Source organism: Anarrhichthys ocellatus, unplaced genomic scaffold, assembly GCF_004355925.1.
Source record: "Anarrhichthys ocellatus isolate YVR2014 unplaced genomic scaffold, GSC_Weel_1.0 scaffold3, whole genome shotgun sequence".
NCBI lineage: Eukaryota > Metazoa > Chordata > Actinopteri > Perciformes > Anarhichadidae > Anarrhichthys > Anarrhichthys ocellatus.
In genome coordinates, this window is record NW_022280033.1 from 4,198,033 (window position 1) to 4,218,135 (window position 20,103).

At 40.0% G+C, this 20,103-nt stretch overlaps 1 protein-coding gene across 3 annotated transcripts in view; it reads left to right on the forward strand.

Moving 5' to 3' along the window:
- The window catches only part of kcnh1a (potassium voltage-gated channel, subfamily H (eag-related), member 1a), a 33,354-nt gene extending 15,613 nt beyond the window's left edge, over positions 1–17,741 (forward strand). For all 3 annotated transcript variants that reach the window (XM_031876502.1, XM_031876510.1, XM_031876519.1), the window contains 6 exons: positions 2,933–3,090; positions 3,898–4,169; positions 8,001–8,200; positions 9,862–10,114; positions 12,467–12,663; positions 14,448–17,741. In XM_031876502.1, the coding sequence (XP_031732362.1) occupies positions 2,933–3,090; positions 3,898–4,169; positions 8,001–8,200; positions 9,862–10,114; positions 12,467–12,663; positions 14,448–15,317 (1,950 nt within the window). In that variant the 3' untranslated portion in view covers positions 15,318–17,741. The remainder of the gene's footprint in view (positions 1–2,932; positions 3,091–3,897; positions 4,170–8,000; positions 8,201–9,861; positions 10,115–12,466; positions 12,664–14,447) is intronic.
- Positions 17,742–20,103: the final 2,362 nt, after the last annotated feature.

Below are 20,103 nucleotides of genomic sequence, written 5' to 3' on the forward strand. Positions count from 1 at the left end.
ATATTTCCACTCCACTTAAAAACTCCCATAGCGCTACTAGATGTAAAAAATGAAATAAAAACTACAGTAGGCTCAGTAGCTGCCACAATCGTATCATTAAGGGTGATTGATTTGTTTCACTGAGGCGTCAGCGGGGAGGGTGTCATAGTGGCCTATTGGTGAGAATTACAATTATTGAAAAGATCTTTAATAAAAGACCTTAAAGCCCCGTCTGCGATAACCCACCAAAATAACAGCTCCAGTTACACTGCGCATGCGTTACACCACATTTTCACTATTTTCTGACATTTTATAGAATTGACTGTAGTTGAAAAGAAAATCAACCAAAGTGAAACAGATTTTTAGTTGCATGCCTGCACTTTACAGTACAGTTTTCTGTGAGGTTCAAGTGTACATTTAGTCTACGATAAGAGTGAGGACCCACTGGCTGTAAACCAACATGAAAGATGATCATCTTGCAGTGTGTCTCTGCAACAACTCAGTGACTCCAAATTGCTCCAAATTGCTCTGAGGCAATCCATGGCAAGGGTAAATGAGAGCGGGTAAACAATCGCCCGTGTTATTAAAGCGGGAGCCGAAACATCTTGCTGCTGCTACAGACCTTAACGACTGACATGGATAACTTTGATGGCTGTTTTACCCCACACAGGTTTCCAAATAGGGAGGGTAAGATCATTAACGAGAAGCGGCTGTCAAAGTTGTTCTTGGCAATCTTAAAGTGGCGTACGTTACCTCGAGACTGACTGAACCACAGACGTCGTGTCATTTCACTTTCTAATGACCGATAACTCAAAACAACAGCAGATGAAACCACTTAATGTTGCTGCAGAAAGTTAATGGTGCATGCTTTGGTCATGCTGTACAAACACAGAGAAGGTTTTATGTTTCCTTTTAATTTGAAGCCTTGGTTGAGTATTGAATTTGTCATGTGTTTATTCATCGCTTACTACTGATCAAGTGTCTTCTCTCTTACTTGTGCTTCGTTTTTGTTTTTCTTCTTTTTCATCCGTTCTGTTTGCATGGCCTCCCCCCCCCCCCTCTTCTGCCTGTATTCATGCATGGGACGCGATGGGAAGAATTGGAACCACCGAGCTGTCACTCAAGTAGGCTTCAGTTTGATTAGAATATGATGATATGACAGTTTTGTGTTTTTTATTTTTGCGTGTAGACACTTTGACGAACAGGCTTCAACAGCAATAGTCACACGCTCAAACGTTTCCTGTGACATTTATTCTTGCCCCAACATTTCAGCTGTGGGGCTCAATGAGAGTACGACAGCAGAAGCATCAACGCATGAAATAAATGTCACAGAAAACAAGTTAAGATTTGTGCCGCTTGGTTTTTTTTGTTTCCTTGCTGAAGCTTTTCAGTGCCAGGAGATAACATCTATCAGATTATGTTCTCCAGTACCATTTGAAAATGGACAACGGCGTCATTAAAGCTGCTTGAGAGCCGATTCAGTCCTCACGTCAAAAACATGTTATCTAATGAGCTTTGAAGATGCTGTAGGAGTATTTTTTTAACTGATTTCGCTTCACATTTAAGGTACAAACATCTCATTTAACTCTTGGCAAATAAGCATATTTCCAGGAATGTCCATCTATCCCTTCAATGAAATATCTATAATCTATTTCATGTCTATTGAGTGATGAACTTTTCTCCCAACTTGTGTTCGCAGAGTTTGCAGCAGAACTCAAAAACACGATTGCACTGATTATCGAATTCTGTTGGAGCTCAGGTCTGTAAAGTGATTTGAGGGAAGCTGAGGTGTCTGGCAGGCAGCTAGATCAGATCAAGTGACAGCCAGTGCTGCAGTTGTACGCGCATTGCAGACCACAGCACATTAGCAGATCAATAACCCTGCGCGCCCGCACACACACACACACACACACACACACACAGAGAGAGTACCAGCAGCAAACTGATGGGACTGCAATTGTCTGTTTTGAGTGGGTGTTTCAATATATTCGGTTAAGCTGAGTAGACATTTCGCTGCTGAGTAGACATTTCGCTGCTGGTTATGTAACGGCTAGAAGTTGTAAAATCTCATCACATTGTACGGGAATGTTTTTCAAATCAAGTCAGCATATGTTCCCTCTTTGAATCTTGTGTTTTCTCCCCGTCTTGTTTGTGGTTACTGTTCTCTTCACATCACATCTGCTGTAGGTTCACACACTTTCATATTGATTCTTTAAAATGCTTTGAAGTGTTCTGATATAATGTGTTTTTTGTTCAATATCTGGTGTGTAATTAAGACCCTGAGCAAACACTGAGGTGCATAACTTCATCATACTTAATGTGCACAGTTTCATTGATACTTTAATATGATGAATACAGAAGTTTAAAGTGAAAGCGGATTAAGGCAGATAATCGTGACAGTTTGTGTGATATTCGGCTGAGGTTTGCTAACTGAAGTTTTTTAATTTAACCATTACAAATGAGTAAACATATATAACTGTTTGAAATATATTTGTCAATAACTATAGCTCCTGCTGTGGGGACCCATTAGAGTCTTGTGATTAAACGTATAATGAATGATAATTTAGCAAAACACAGCTTTAATTATGTATTATATGCCTACATGGGTCAATTGTTTAATTGTTGATAAACACTGCACATTAATAAACACTTATAAATGTCTTCTTAGCTACATACAACTACATAATAGGGTGTAATAAACAGTTTAATAACTTTTAATATAGTGCTAAATAACGGGGACTTTAAGTGTTACTATGTATCAAATCAGCATCATCTTGGTATTAATATAATTTCAGGTGTAACATTCAATTTAAATCACAAATAGAAAGTAACAATTCCAGTATTTCAACTTTTTCATTTAATATATAAATGATAGTTTTTGTCTTGTGTGAGTATTGTTTCTGATGTCCGCCTCTCTTTGTGTCTCTCTGTGTTTCTTTCACTCCTGTTTTAGGGGATCAGCAGTCTGTTCAGCTCGCTTAAGGTGGTCCGGCTTCTCCGTCTGGGTCGGGTTGCCCGTAAACTGGATCACTACATTGAGTACGGGGCGGCTGTGCTGGTCCTGCTGGTGTGTGTTTTTGGACTGGCCGCTCACTGGCTGGCATGCATTTGGTATGTTCGACACATTTATTCTTTATTGGTGGCAATAGACAAGTTTTTGCTTTAACTTAAAAATATAAAGTAAATGTTGATTGCATAATTACTTATGCATATGAATTACATAACAAGTTGTGATAGACTGCCTTCACTGTGATTAACACATAAAAACTGTGTTTCTAGTGCCTTAAAGCCTGAAAGAGTAGTAGTGGTTTCAAGAGAACTATATTTTCTCATTAATATGTGAATTTTTGGTGCGCAGATCATCTACTCTACAGGGAGCAAATGTGGTGGAAACATTGAGTTTCCATCATGTATTGATTTACTATATTTATGAGAACGTACAAACACAGACGGATGCCATAATGACGAGTTATTGTATTATGACTTTTATGATGTTTTATGTATCGCGATGTACTTCCAACTATGCAAAATAACCAGTTGCACACATTTTCACGTCATGACAGACGCCTGACCCATACCTCATGAATCAGGATTACAAGACATCTTCAAGTAATATATTCATAACCACAACACATCGACAAGACTTCAAACAATGTTAACATGCAAGCTATCGTGTATGCTTAATCTTTTGGTTCACAAGCAGGTATCCCACAAGAGGCTTTGGCCAATATCACAAACATAAACCTCAGACTCAAGACACCATTAGAAATATATAGCTCCTGTATTGTTTAATTTCCATGTTGAATATGTACCACACATTTTCAGTTCCTCGCTACGATTGTTTTTGATAAATTCACCCCTTCAACAGAAACGTCCACGACCTGACTGATTATTTGTTGCCTCCTCTCCCCGCTCCAGGTTCAGCATCGGTGATTACGAGGTTATCAATGAAGAAACCAACTTCGTGCGCACGGACAGCTGGCTCTACATCCTGGCCGAGACGTACGGCACACCGTACCGCTTCAACGACAGCGGTTTAGGGAAGTGGGAGGGCGGGCCGAACAAAGACTCGGTCTACATCACCTCGCTGTACTTCACCATGACCAGCCTGACGAGCATCGGCTTCGGTAACATCGCCCCGACCACAGATGGAGAGAAAATCTTTGCAGTGGCCATGATGATGATTGGATGTGAGTGGAGGTGTTTTATCTTTCATCCAATGTAGCAGATACATGATACATGAGACATTGAATATGCTCTTTAAAGCCACAGTCCACAGAAGCAGGTGAATAAATGAATTACGAATGGAGCCATCGAAGTTCAGAAAATATAACTCTACAGATGATTAGCTGAGCAATATTTCCCACTATGCTGCTCAGGTTGAATGTAGTTCAGTGCCAGAACTATGGACAGCAGTTTTTATTTGATGTACAGTATAATAGGCCTTTGTTGACTTTCACTGCCTGCTACCTACAGCGCAGTATATTCCTTGAACAAAAAGTCACACTTGAAAAACCCTTTCCAAGCCTAAAGCACAGGAATTGTTCGGCACAGTTCAAGTTTACAAATGTTTACATACTGAAACTAACATGTTGAATGATGACGTGCGTTAAATACAGCTATTACGTTTTTGTAGCAGGTGACATTGAATGTGGCTGAGTTTTGATGTGAGCATGTGTTGATAATAAATGGTTGCATAGTTCATTTCTTATTGCATTCATTTTGTAAATTTGAAAAAGTGAGAAACATAATTTCTGGCCTCTGTAGACGTGTCTTTTCATCTGACATCGTGTTCACATTTGCTGATTTGGGAGTTTTTTTTTGCACTAACCAATAAGTAGTGACCAACTCATCCACATGCGTCTGTTCTAGCTGACACATAAGTCAGGTTAGCAAGAGATCTGTATGTCACTAAGCTTCTAAAACCAGATGTTTCAATACGCAGATGAATTTCGCTGTGTCACTTCTGGTGTGACTCAGTCGTACAGCGGTGTTGACCGCAACCACGATTGACTCAGTTTGAGGCTATTTTATGTCGCTATTTATCAATATTAACTATTTTTCTGGGTCTGCAACAGGAAGCTGGCGTCTCCATTCTCACTACTACAAAGCTCTGATATTCTAAGTTGTCCGTGAGCACAACACAATGTTTATTTGAATCACTGAAAGAATCCCAGATGTGTGCACATTTCAAAGCATCACTGTTGTGACCAGTTTTACAGAAGAGCTTCTAGTGGAAATACTGAGAAACTATTAATTACCATAGTTGGTAAAACTGAAGCGATATAGAACGAAAGTACCCTGAGACAGTATAGCAATGTATGTGACATTTAAACAATGTAGAAATAAGAAAGATTCAATATGTTTCAGATTGTTTTCAAAAAACTAGCTGTAGCTTTCTCCAGTTTATTTGTCTCGTCAACACTGCTGTCATCTGCAGTCTGTCCACTATACTGTGACATACAGCAGGAGCTTTGTTATTCTTGCCTTCATTAGACTCATTACCTCGGTCTTCTGTGTGATGTTGTGCTGAATTATTCAGCTTTTCTGGAGCGTGATGCATTTACTCACACAAGGTTCCTGTCTGAAATGCCTCAGAACAGCAGCTGAAACAGCGAATAAGACAGCTACTCCTCAGAGGCTGGAGTTTAGTGGAGCATTTTTTTTAACACATCCTGTGGCTTGCTGTTAATTTGTAAGGCTGTGTGTGTTTTGGTAAAACATGAGTGATGCATTTGGACAAAAACGGCCGTCATATACGTTAGTATCTGAAAAAATTGGACTAAAATTACATTTACCGTCACCTGTTGTGGTTTATCATTAACCAGTTTTGCTGCAGGCATAAATAACAATGCAGAAAGCTGCCTCCACTAACTAACACAACATCGTATCTGCTCGGAAGGAGGCATATTCTCACAGCTTGTCCTTCTTTCCACATCTCAATATTAAACATTTTAGAGGAATCTTCTACTTGTGTGGCTCATAATACAGTGTGCGGCGCATTTATGTGTGACGGCACGCAGAGAGCAACACCTCCAAGCAATAACGGACCGCAGGATCAATTCTGCACAGCGCTCCCTCCGATCCCTCTGCAATCACACCTCACCTCTGTTTCAAGCCAACAGCTCAACCCTGAGACGAGAGGACGATTGTCCCCTCCTCTCCTCTCTCTTTCTACCTTTTGGCTGCTCAGGTTTAATTAAGGATACACTGTCGGGGGGGGGACTGGCAAAAAACTCATCTGCAGACTTGTAGAAATTTGTCATTGTGAGATACGAATCTAAATATCTAAAATAAACAGACAGCCTCGGGATGATTCAGTTGTAGATGCGATCTACTGTAGTTCATGGCTGTGCTCTATGAAATATGGATGCTCTGATACTGTTCTATTTTTACCACCAGCACTGGATCGGTGCTGACGAGGGATTGGGAGGGACGGGGGGGGGCCTGGGAAACGGGGCCACTATACATATGTCCTGTTTCTATAGCAACCGATGGCCTGGGGATTGAGTTTCTGACAACTGTCTTATGACTACCCCGCAAACAAGCCAGCTGTTGGATGCCGAGCAATCGCTGCGACGAAGTTGCGTACGTCAGCATGTTGGGGACGAGATGAAGCTCGGCTCCACGGGGACAGATTGAGTTTCCTTTGTTGCAGCATTTTTCTGTTTATCGGAGAAGTGAGCGTTGTGCCATCTGCACTGAAGCTTCAGGAAGCAGTCGCAGTCATCCCGGAACTTTCGTTAACCCCCCCCCCCCCCAAAAAAAGGGATGATTGTCAAATCATCTGATTTAATTGACTCAGACCGTACTGACCGTATTGATCTGTAATAAACAGTAGCGTGTTCTTTGTGTTGAGGTGATATCATACTGGTCGTGATAACATGGCGGTACAAGTGAGTGATGGGGATGAAAGGATGAAAGATATGGTTGTCCTCGCCCTTGAGGAGTTTTGAGCGCTTTTTAATTAGTATTATTCCCTGCGCAGTTTGTCTTTGTTTGTGCGCTGTGAAATAAAAAAACACGCGCTAACGCATACACAAGTTACTGTCATCGTCTGCGGATCATTGAAATGTGTGCCTGGTATGTTTCCTCTCCTTCCCTTCTAGCAGGGCTAATTAGGGCTCCATTGCCAAGAGAACACTACTCACATAGGGCAGACATCTGATAGCTTTGATCCACACACACACACACTCCAGCTGTTGCACCAGTTCAACCACCCAACCACCTCAGAGATGCACTGCAGTACTCTTTCTTTAATTCTTCTATCACAAGACACGTTAAGAAAAGATGTCCTTATTTAGTATGCTGTAACTATGCTAGGATGGATGCCTCCACACACACACACACACACTTAACACAAAGCTTGTTCTTCCTATTTGATGAAAGTTTTTAGGATTATTTGAAGGGAATGATGAGTAGTAATTGTTAATTTCCCACGTGATTGATTAAAATTCTCACCACATAAAACAATATATATGTTGCACATTTGGTCTGATATATCATGTGATGTAGATTATATTAATGCCAGCTGTGTTTTGAAGCTCAAACCACATTTTGGAGATTTATGTGTCCCCATAAATAACGATTTTGAGATTTTTATATCCTTGTAAATCAGGTTTGTGGATGTCTTTATGACCCATAAACCAGGTATCTGAGATGATGATTTTCACATTTATTTTGTGCTTCTGAATGCTGTTTTGGAATTTTTCATGTTCCAACTTAAAATGTACTGGAGTGTAATGTGACTGTGTGTTTATAAGCCTCCTGATAGGTCTTTCAAAACCCACAAGATTAAAATACAAAGCATCTACTTTACAGGTGTTGAGCCAAACACTTAATCCCTATAACAAAGGAGACCAGACCAGAGACGATCAGATTATTTACACAGATTCATTTTATGTTTTTTTTTAGCACACAATTTACCATCAGGTCCATTCAAGCAGCTACAAACTTGATGGGTACCTGTATGTCGTATCAAAATAAAACTCCTCCCTTCTTCTTCTCTGTACTTCCCCCAGCTCTTCTTTACGCCACCATCTTTGGTAATGTGACGACAATCTTCCAGCAGATGTACGCCAACACCAATCGTTACCATGAGATGATTAACAGCGTCCGAGACTTCCTCAAGCTCTACCAGGTGCCAAAGGGCCTGAGTGAAAGAGTTATGGACTACATCGCCTCCACCTGGTCCATGTCGCGGGGAATAGACACTGAAAAGGTGCGTCAGATGGCAACTTCTTTAATGCCTCCCCTAAAACGTGTCATTACTGGTTGTGATCCTGGTATTTCTTATCCTCCTCAAGTCTTTTGGAAAGCATTGGAAACCAAACCAATGTTGACATAATGTGTTAATTGCAATATTGTTAAGGTTTTTTCTGTTAGCTAAAGAACCACAAAGCAAACACAAACGTATGATGTTGATGCTCCCTAACACTAAAATAAAAAAGTCATCTTTTCATTCTTCATTTTTGTATAAACTCTCAGGCTATTCTGTGGCTGAATTTAGCAGCTTATTATGAAAATCAGACAGTGGTATGCCGTTTATGGAACAGTTATCACCAGCCATCCTATCCAATTCAGATGATGCTGAAATGATTTCAGTGTGTGGGAATTAAGCATTTAAAGCTGGCAGCAGATAAATTGAACCGATGTCGCTCTGATTGATTCGAAGCAAGGCGGCATTCATATCGCTGCGTCTCGTTTCAATCCACCTGTCCAAAATCCAATCATGGAGAAAGTTGTATTATTTTACCTCAAATTGGAAACACGACTTCATGCAGTGATTTTTGTCACCAGCAAATCTGTAGTCATAATCAAACCGTGATGCTGATTCTGTCCTCTTTATATGTTCGGGTTGCGCTGCATCTATGTTTTATTTATTTGTCTGGCTTCAGGCCACACTAAAGGGTCTAAAAATGGCATATAATCCCTCTTTGCTTGACATTCATCTTCAAAGAGATTTATTTTAAAGGCAGAGCCCTGCGACGGCCTGGCATCCTGTTGATTAGGTGTACTTCAACAACATGCTGCCACTCAGTGGCACACAGCAGAGAGGTGGGTGGACATGTGAGACTCCACCATAAAACATAATTCATACTGGACATAATTAGTCCCAACCAATGGATAAGGTTGAAGTGTTTACCAAACCTACTGAAAAAGAACGAAGCTCCGAATCTGTGATCTATATAAAACACACACCAAAGTCTTTTGATGACTGGTGATTAATTTTTTTTATTTACGGACTTATACTGCAGAAATTAATTTGATACTTAAGACATTTGTTTAATGAGCTTTCAAATCAGTACGTACCGACTATTCTGCTGTATTTGAACAACCAAAAATGATATAAAACAATAAAACTTAAGTACTCTAAAGTTACTAAAGAGTTTAGTTTGTTGACTTTATGACTTTAAAAAGGTTCAATGTGCACAGCTGTTAACGAGGCAAATATAGAAAGTGATGATGTTATGTTTAATTGAGTGGACCTGTGACCTTTTACGCTCTGGTGACGAGCAATATACCAAATGAATCACCTGTCTGGGTGCAACGTCGCCTTCTGCACACTATACATAAGCAGTGAAAGGTGATGAATGGTTCCACTCGCATTTTAATGCATTAAAACATGTTGACATTCATTGTTGGTGCTGTCAAGTGGAACAGTGAAGTTGGTCGCTGGCAGCTTACCAATTATACAGTATATATATATATATATATAATACATGTATATCTATATGTATGTGAAAGATGGCAAGCTATGGTTGTCTTCATCTAACGTGTCTGATCAGCTGAAGACTGTCCACCAGCTCTAAAGTTTAATTCATTATCTGATGAAAGACGAATCCTCATACAGCTCCTCTCTCCGCTCTTGTTTCTCTCCAGGTGTTGCAGATTTGTCCGAAGGACATGAGAGCAGACATCTGTGTTCATCTCAACCGGAAGGTGTTCAAAGAGCACCCGGCTTTCCGGCTGGCCAGCGATGGGTGTCTCAGAGCGCTGGCCATGGAGTTTCAGACCATCCACTGTGCCCCCGGCGACCTGATCTACCACGCTGGTGAAAGCGTGGACAGCCTCTGCTTTGTGGTGTCGGGATCGCTGGAGGTCATCCAGGATGACGAGGTGGTGGCCATTTTAGGTGAGTTTACAATCCATTTTTCACCGTTCCTGGTGCGTGTCTTTTCACTAAATTACACTGAGCATTTATGACATAATTAGAAATGCAATTCACCGCTTATATTTATTTCATGAAAGAGGCGGTCAAGGCTTCCGTTCCTCCCAACTGTCAACGGGTCTGCCCCAGTTCTGCTCAAGTTTTCAGATTTTCTGATTTCTTGAAGCTTAAATTAAAAATGTGACAGTGAAGCAAATATTTAAGATGCAGATGTGCTGCTACAGTATCTCTCTGCTGTCAGAATGTATTATCTTAGATCACATCAACGTCGAAAAATATGTCAGGGATGACAGTGTACATTTTTTTATTTGTCACACTCGCCTCCGGTACTGTTCTAACATAACTGTTTTGCATAGTAACAATATATTTCTGTTGCTGGAAATCCTCCTTTTCTCACTTCCTGACTGCAGTGAAAACGGATGTCTGGGGATCGTTTTTCTGCTGAGTCATGAACTCAGATTATTGAACAAATCCTGTTTGTCACAGACTCTCCTCAGTAAGATTTGGATACGGTCTGGATTATATTGACACATAGACCCTGAGAACTGAGGCAGTAACATGACACCGTACCAGACCTGATTGAAGTATAATGTAGACCCTGTCCCACTCTATGAAGTACTCTGAACTGTAGTAACCCACGCATAGTGTACATTGATAAGGAAAGAAGCATTGCTGATATTTGCGAGCCCAGTTATTCTTCCATTGCACCTTGATGTGATTTAATGATGGAGGCTATCTTTATTTATCAATTTATCAATTATTATATATCAATAAATAATAATTTTTCTTGCCTATGCTGGCCTGGTTAAATCCCAGGAGAGTATTTCCTTGAAACAATTTCATAATTTTAATTTGCCAAATAATTGATTTAGTGAATAATGGATGGAATGCTCTGGCAGGCCCAGAGACACCGTTGTGGCCGTCTTGCCGTCGATAACCTGCCATCGGTTCCTCTTTGCAACAATCAATATACTGTCGGGCTAAACCCATTGACCTAGCTGCAGACTGTAATGGAGCCTGAAGTCACAATCAAGTCTCTACTATGAAACTGACTCTCATTAGCCTAATGGCACTGTATCTGCAACAACATGTAAAGTACACAAACAAGACACACCATCTAAGGATTCATCCTCAGACTGGTGCTGTTTGAGTCCTCATCCGTCAGACGGCTCTACAAACAGGAGCTCAAAGTTTATTCATTATTGAAACTTATCTGGAAACGGTGATAGGTTGATTATTGCTTTTGCGACTTTTTTTAAAGGCTGCATTGTGTTCAGCTTTTTCATCCTGTGGTTTAAAGAAGTAATCAGATGTTGTCATCCAAAAATGAATGCTTGAATATTTTCTGCAGTCACACGGTGTGAGAAGCTGTTTATTTAGATGTTGATAACATAACACTTCATGGTTCATAGGTTATTAAAGATGGTCACATCGTGACTCTCTCTATACCACTCACTGGTCAGCTTCGACTGTGCTGCACAAATGACGGCATGTTGAGCACTTCTAAATATACTTTGAGTTTCTTAGAATATCTAACAGGCTTTTTGCAAGTTTATACTATAATTAATAGCTTTCATCAGCTATTTCATAAGCTATCAGATTTCCTGTTGCGCTTTTCCTAACGGAAGGTGGTCGAACTTCTGTTTTTGGGGACTTCCGATGAATTAAAGAGCTAAAGAGACAAATGTTTCATGAAACATCGTGGTTTGTGTTTTGCTTTGTTTGGATTGTTTTGGGGATCTTCACAGACTTGTCTCCCCACTTTTAGTTGTTTCAACACATGAACAAATCAGATATTTGGACCATTTCACCGAAGCTATCTGTCCCACCCTGTGCATGACGTAGTGAACCCTCGTGGGGGTGCGCTCGTGTGATTGGTTGAAAATGGAGGAGACATTTGATTGGCTACAGATAATTCCCTGTTGGAAAAAATGCATTTGATTTCAGCGGTGTCTCAAAAAACCCAAACATGATGCAGTGAAGTTCACACATGACAAGCAGTTTGTAAATGCAGGTTCGCATATAAATATTACAACATCCAAATATGTTTTTCATGAAAATGTCAAATGTTTTTTTACTCGGAAAGGGAGACCTGCCTTAAGAACTGCAAACACAACCTGGCAACCCAGAATTTGTTGTAATAAAAGGTCTAAAACTAATTTCTAAAGCATTAAAATGATTTATCAACCATTATTTAAGCCATTAAGTAATTAATAAAACATTAAAAAGTGGTAGTGAATTGACAGGTGATTTATTTCTCCATTACTTTACTCTTTAGACGAATCACCTGGTTTAATCAGTTTCCTCTCTCCGCAGGTAAGGGAGACGTATTTGGGGATGTTTTCTGGAAAGAAGTGACTCTCGCTCAAGCCTGCGCCAACGTCCGAGCTCTGACCTACTGCGACCTCCACGTCATTAAACGAGACGCCCTGCAGAAGGTGCTGGAGTTCTACACGGCGTTTTCCAACCACTTCTCAAGGAATCTGCTGCTCACTTACAACCTGCGGAAAAGGGTGAGTGACTCTTCAGACGGCACCAAGATAGAGAAATTCACTAAGTTCAAATGTCTGAAGACATTCTCTCATTTCCACAACAGCTGTGTACTTTGAGCTTGTTAGAAATAAATGTATTAACCGAGTCGATTCTCTTCACGTTTTACACAATATGTGTTATGAGCGGAATAGAAATAATGAAAATATTTAGAAATTTCCATTTTACCATTAGACTGACGAGAACAATTGCTGGAAAGGGGCCACTACAGAGGGAAAGTAAAAATATGTTTCTCTGCTTCTCAAAACAACGTTAATTGGATTTTCAGCTCCTTTTGAACGATTACTTTTCCTCTGGCCAGACCATCATTTTTAATAAGAGCTTGAACTTTAAGTGGACATCATCCTGCTTTTATCCTGGTTACAAGCCATAATTGCCGTGATATTTTTGCACTTGGCCTCCCAGAAGTACAGTGATTTTCTTTCTACAGTTTCTACAGGTACAGATTGTTCTCTCTCTGTTTCATGTTAAAGGAAAAGGTTGCTATTTTGGGAAATATGCTCAGTCCTGGTTTTGCTTGGCATTAGATATGAATATTGATGAACACTGTCAGTGTCTGTCAGTTAAATATGAAGCTACAGCCAGGTGATGGTTAGCGTAGCTTAGCACAAAGACTGAAAACGGGGAAACGGCTAGCCTGGCTCTTCTGTCCAAAAGCACCCGTACCCACTTAACAGCATTTTGCAAGGTAAGCTAACTGTCTCCTGGCGTCATATCTAACTGAATACGAGAGTGGTGTCATTCTTATCATCTATCTTTGGGCAAGAAATCCCAAAATGTAGCTGCAACCAGGAACATCAAATATTAAACATACAAATCCTTTAGAAAATGTAAATTTGCTATAAATTAGAAGTATCTCTGGGCACAAGCTCATGAACAGTGAAACAACCAATACTACACTTCATGCAAAAACACAGTTCCATTAAACCACCAAAGTATATTAAAGCCGCTCTGATGTCCTTCCTTCAGAAAGGAACAGCTGTGATCAACAACTCAAGTGTGGCTACCAATCTATACTTGATTCAAAGAGAGGTTAGCCTGCCCATGAGAGTACATGTAAGATGGAAATGCTTGCATATAAAGAGGCAATCTCATCTGCTGCCTTAGACACACTATTCACCAGGGTCCAATACTCTCAGGGAAATGCAGAGAGAGATTGAATGAGGAGCCAAACGCTGCCTTCAAATGGAGCGTGTCAGGTTGTTTTTGACTTGGGAAATTTGAGTGGTTTAAGTTGATGCTATGAGACTGAGGAAAAAAATGTATGTTGGCTTCCCTTTTTAAAAAATGATGCTTTTGTGTTCGTTGCCCGGGAAAACAAAAACTGCCCAAGAACATAGACGTATAGAAAATGTATTTTATTTGTATCTTTTAATTGACATAGGCTCATTGTGATCTGTGTGATGAGCTAATAGTAGAACAGTGTGTCTTCACCCACTGAAGCCAGAGGCATGATGGGAACCCTCCCTCCGTGTCGTGGGACCAGCCTCTTTAAAGGTGACATTTACAAAGCACACACATTTTGAAACGTTGTCAGTCTTCCTCACACAAACTGTACAATCAGTAAGATGGATACACCTGCTCATCTAAACGACTTTGATCAGGTTTTATACTTTTATTTCTTCACTTCATTCGATTTTAAAGAAGAGGCATAACAATTCAATTTGCTTGTGTGCTTTCATCATTCAAAACAAACCTGATGGTTATGATGGTGTTTTACTCATAATAACTTTAAATTCTCTTGTAGATCGTCTTCCGAAAGATCAGTGATGTGAAACGAGAGGAAGAGGAGCGACAGAGACGTAAGAATGAAGCCCCTTTGAACTTGCCACCGGATCACCCGGTGCGAAAACTCTTCCAACGCTTCCGACAGCAGAAGGAAGCCCGCCTGGTGCCCGAAAAGCCAGAACTAGATGATCACGATATCGAGAAGGGCCCTGTGTACGTGGACATCCCGATAGCTAAAGCGGCCATCACAACTACCAGCATCGTCACAGTGACGGAAAGCCCAGCAACACCCTCTTCTTCAACGCCTGCATCTTCGACACCCCCCAACTGTCCTCCCTCAGACAAGGCGAAGCTGCAGGTACCAGTACCCGTTTCTCTGATAGGAGGCCGCGCTAATGAACCAGTCAAAATCAAAGGCTGGGGTCTCTTCAAGGAGTCCGTGGCCAAAGCCGACAACTGGAACAAAGTGTCCAAAGCTGAATCCATGGAGACTTTACCGGAACGGACCAAGGCGCACGAGTCACAGATGTCTCTAAAGAAGACAGACTCATGTGACAGCGGTATCACTAAAAGTGACCTGCGCCTGGACAAAGTGGGCGAATTCCGCTTGACGCCCCAGGACCGCAGTCCCGTCCAGCCTCCGGAGACCAGGCACACCTTCTACCCCATCCCGGAGCAAACGCTTCAGGCGTCGCTCCAGGAGCTCAAGCTGGAGCTGAAGGACGATCTCAAGAGCCTGGATGACCGGATGTCCGGTCTGGAGGCGCAACTCACAGAGGCACTTCAACTCCTCAAGGCGAGGAGATCAAGTGCTGGCTCTCCGCAGCCGCTTTTTGACATTTCTAGACCTGCGTCACCAGAGCTGGACAAAGAGGACATCTTCTCTTGAGGTATGGAAGGTTAACTCGTCAATATAACTGTGCACTCTGCAGAAATGCAGGAATCCAGTAATATCCATATTACTTGGATAGCTGAGGCTGCATCGGGCACACCTTTTGGATTAGCAACAGCGTGGTCTTAAAGACGCACCGGCCTTTGTCACAGGGGTGTACCTGTCGCTTAGCAGAGGAAACGTCGAGGTCGTAGCCCAGATTTTGCTGTCATAACACTGAACACTCGGAGGTTAAGAAAACACTGACAGCTCCATGTTTGTACATAAGTTTGATTTATTTTTCCATCGCACTTTAATGGAAAAATAGCTCGAGTGGTTAGATTTTCATCTCGATTTTAGAGAGTGTTATAACAGAAGAACATAGTTGTATCTCTGTTGGGAAGAGAATAGAAACCGCATGACCCACTGGTTTGTGATGAATCATTTGAATGAGATTCTTTGCATGTCACATAAAATAGACGTGTGCCTCAAATTGCAGATTGTGCATATTTGATTGATTGAGGCCACGCGGCGATGTCATTTGCATTATTTCACCATGACGGTGGGAAAGGACAGATGTTGACACAGTCTCAGTCATTTCCTTCAAGGAATTGATGAACTGTTCTTATTATATCAACTGCCAGGATCATTATGAATTATACAACTCTGGCCAAGCAATCAGATTTTCAAAGACATTTTTCAGCAGAGCTTATAATTCCCATAAACCATGGAGAGATGGGCTTGATGAAAAGGCAGCAGTGAGCAAGTTATCCATCTTTCTGGATATCTAGTATTTGTTCTACACAAACGCTACAACCACACATGATACATGTAAATGATACATCATGTATGAGAGCGATGCATTTTTAGCTTTGGTGATGCATAATTCAGTGATGCATAACTAGGTGATGCAGATGGTATGATAGTGGCTGTGCCCCTTGCATTATTTTAAAATTGTCAAGAACATAGTGATGAATTCCGTTTTGCACAATATTTCTAAAAATGAAATGTATTCATAATTAAAATTTTAAAAAAAAAAGTGCAGAGTTGTTCATGTAAACAGACCCAGATAGTCACTGGAACTTGTTTTAGTGATGAATTTCGCCTTTACTGGCCACTGAGGTACATTTTTATATAACAGCAGATAGCATGCATGATTTAATGTTTCTGTGATAGCATTCACTGGAGAAAAAAAACATGACACCAGATACAAGTTGACTATTAATAAGGGACACAAATCAAAAATGATCAGGCGAAGAACAAGCGATCGCTTTTACAATCAACACTTGAAATGATGACGGCACTTGCAAATGGCATGGTAGTACAAAATGTAAAATGTGCTTTATTTAAAGGAACACTTCACCCTCAAAATGATTATTTGTGTATCAATTACTCACCCAGTGTTACCTTGAATTTGTGAAGAAAAAATTCTCGCATCCCTTTCCGGTTAACAAAGAAGCCAAAAACTTGATTTAAACAATATAATGGTAATTGGGTAATATTAATTGCAAAACAATGTTGAAATACATCAGACAGTAAGTTTGTTAAATGTCATAACTTTCTCTTTAAATTATAATTTTTATTTTTTTTACATTTTAACATAATTTCAATTTTAACAAAAAGGAAAACACAATTTACAGACCAGCGAACAAAAACAGAACGATTTTAGATGAGTTGTTCCAGATCAACAATCCGTCTTGCCTGTACTGTATGGCAACATTGTTTGACTGATGGAAGGATTCCTCCTAAATTATATTGTTAACCGAAATAAATCGATGTAAATAAATTGGTACTATATTGGAAAGACAACAGAGAATAGGCATCAGTATGGGGGATAGTGAGAAGACAGTGTAGAGACAAATGTGCTTTTGAGCATTTCTGTGGGAACTGAAATCAATCATTACAGAACCCAAATAAGTCCACAGAAAAAGATGCATCAGATGAAGCAGAGAGTTCTGTCATCAAGCAATAATTATGCATATTTAGCTGTTGCAGTAGAAATTTTAAATCAGTTGAGGCTCTTAAAAAACTATGAATAATGGAAGAAAGTCAGTAAATATGACTAATTTTTGAACCCATCAAAGGTTGTTTTCTTTTTGCCAGTGTTATGAAATCCAGAATAAAATCATTGCTAGTCATAGTCAGGATCTTAAGTATACAGTCTTTTACATGGCACAAAAATAACCATCGTTCTATATAATTTATTGTTCATATGGATAATTTATGTTCACCACATGCCTTTTTTCTTATCAAGACAAAAGACGAGCTGAGACAGACACGGCCGAGAGGGAAAAGACGCTGAGTTTTTCTCCCAACACATTCTGTGGCTCCATTTTCATCAAAAATTCAGCTCACTTAAAAATGAATGGGCATGTCATCACAGAAGTGAGAAGTCATTTTGTTTACAGCCAGTGGTTGTGGGTCTTTATGGGTTTGCTTTTACAAAGATCTCGGCTCTTTGAGAGGCAAAAGCACTAGAATCATCTATGACCTCTCTATCACAGGGAATCCACAAATCTGCTGCTCACACACGAGTTCGGAAATCAAACGGAGGCAGAAAAGCGGGCCGACAGTGTCCGTGAGGAATTTGGTCACGCTAGTAAATATGACGTAATGGCAAACAGGCTTTATCAAAGCTTTCACATCTTTACATCTACAAACCCATTTAGTAAAAGGTGATCTTATTACACAATCACTTCTCCAGTTATTATGATTGATACAATTATTAATCTATTACGACATCATAGCTCTGTGGTAAAACACCTTGTAATAATCTGTTCTTACTTTATAAGTGATGACTTTTTACATTTAATATCACATCACCCAAAAGACTTGGATAGACTCCTAAATGGAATTTCTTTTAAATCTGGCTACTTTTATGACTATTAAGTGGGTTTAAAGTTTTGATTTGGCTTCTTGGCAATAGTCAAATCCGGCAACACTGACATGCATGACATGTTCAACCAGGTTTACAACTAAAAGTTAAGGTTGTGTAGAGCATCAAAAGTGTGCAAAGCTAGAATGCAAGTTTTTAAAACAATTTAAAGGTAGAGTTATTGCTTTCTTGCAGAGGGTGAGATGAGAAGATTGATACCGCACTCTAAAACTACTACGAAGACTTTGTGTTGATTTTGGCGGCCCCGGTGGACAAAAGTGGTAGTGTTTCTGAGCGCCAGAGTCCCTTTAGAAAACCTCATTTTACTGCAGTTTCTGGTGAACCTGCATGGTGTAGTCTGATTTTGTGGTGGCACCGATGACGAGTAAGAGCAACTACATGTTAGCATAAAGACTGGAAGCAGAAGGAAACGGATAGCGTGGCTCTTTTTCAAAGTTCTGTAGCGCCTACCACCAAAGCTCATTCATCTCACACATCTCATTTGTTTAATCCGAAATGGAAAAGTTATGGTTTAACTGGGAGTCAAGTGCCAGTGGGTGTTTTTGAACTTTGGTCAGAGCCTTGCTAAGTGTTTCCCCCTGCTTCCAGTCTTGATGCTAAGCTAAGCTAATTGACTTCCAGCTCTAGCTCCATATAATGCAGGTATGAGAGTGGCATGTATCTTCTCATCTAACTCTGAAAGAACGTGAATAAATGCCAAACGTCCTTAAAATAATTAGTTACGACTGTGTAGGGTCAGTGTGTTTGTTTTAAAGAGAGAAAGTATTGAAAGTAAGATGATGCTTTTGACTTTTTCCGAACAGAAATTGGTGCATTGTGAGCTGTAGTGTGGAGTGGTATGCATGACAGCTCAAGATTACACTTTAAGTCAAGTTATGTGGAGTTAAAGGTGAATCTTTGAATGTTACACAACAGTTTAACTGTTTCAAATAAATTTAAACAAATGAAAAACTTTTTAGCCTGAGTTAACTTTTAATAATACTAACAATGAGGTGCTCTTTGTCATTTTTAATATTGTTTGTGATTCAACCATTCTAAACCCGCATGTAAAATATGTATTTTCTTCAACAGATGACAATTGAATTGTTTTATTTGAAGTAACTTAAGGTGGAATATTGTCATGTTAGCCCAAATAAACCAATTTCCCTTCACCAACGACACATGAATGACAAAACTGGTAATATTTGTAAAGTATTTTTCAAACTTTCATTTTGAATGACACAAACTATGAATCTTAAGCCTATTTTTTTGGTACTGTACTGTGTTGCTCATTATGTTACACTGTAAATGTACAATTCTCTTTTAGTTTGTTCAGTAACAACAGAACCAGATCAAACTGATTCTTTACTCTATAAATCAGTAGAAAGATCAAATGTACTTCAGCTAAACATCTGATTTCGTGCCGCTATTTGAATGCAGCCTTTTAGGATACAGTATGGCGTGTGGAGGGTACTCCCACCTACGCCTGCTTCTTCTATTTATTTTTACCAACACAAATAAATATGCGTTGACTAAAATGGGATGTACAGGTGCACTCTAAAACTCAGACAAGATCCTTGAAAGCAATATGAAGTTCTGTGCTGTAACATTTATAAACAAAGGTCCAAATGGTGACAGAAATAGGAGAATCCTGTTATAGTACTGCACTACCACTTCATTACATGTACCTTAATATCACTACAGTCATTACCTTTGATTGCTACTGAGAAGCATGCAACACTGTGCCTTCATAATATTGCCCCGTAATCCTTTTACAGGCCTGCAGTGAGAAAAAGATCCAAATTACTCTTTTGAAATGATTTGAACACATTATTTTTGTGGTCAGCTCTAGAAAGCTGCCTAGTTATAAACCCCTACAATATCTCTCTCTCTCTCTCTCTCTCTCTCTCTCTCTCTCTCTCTCTCTCT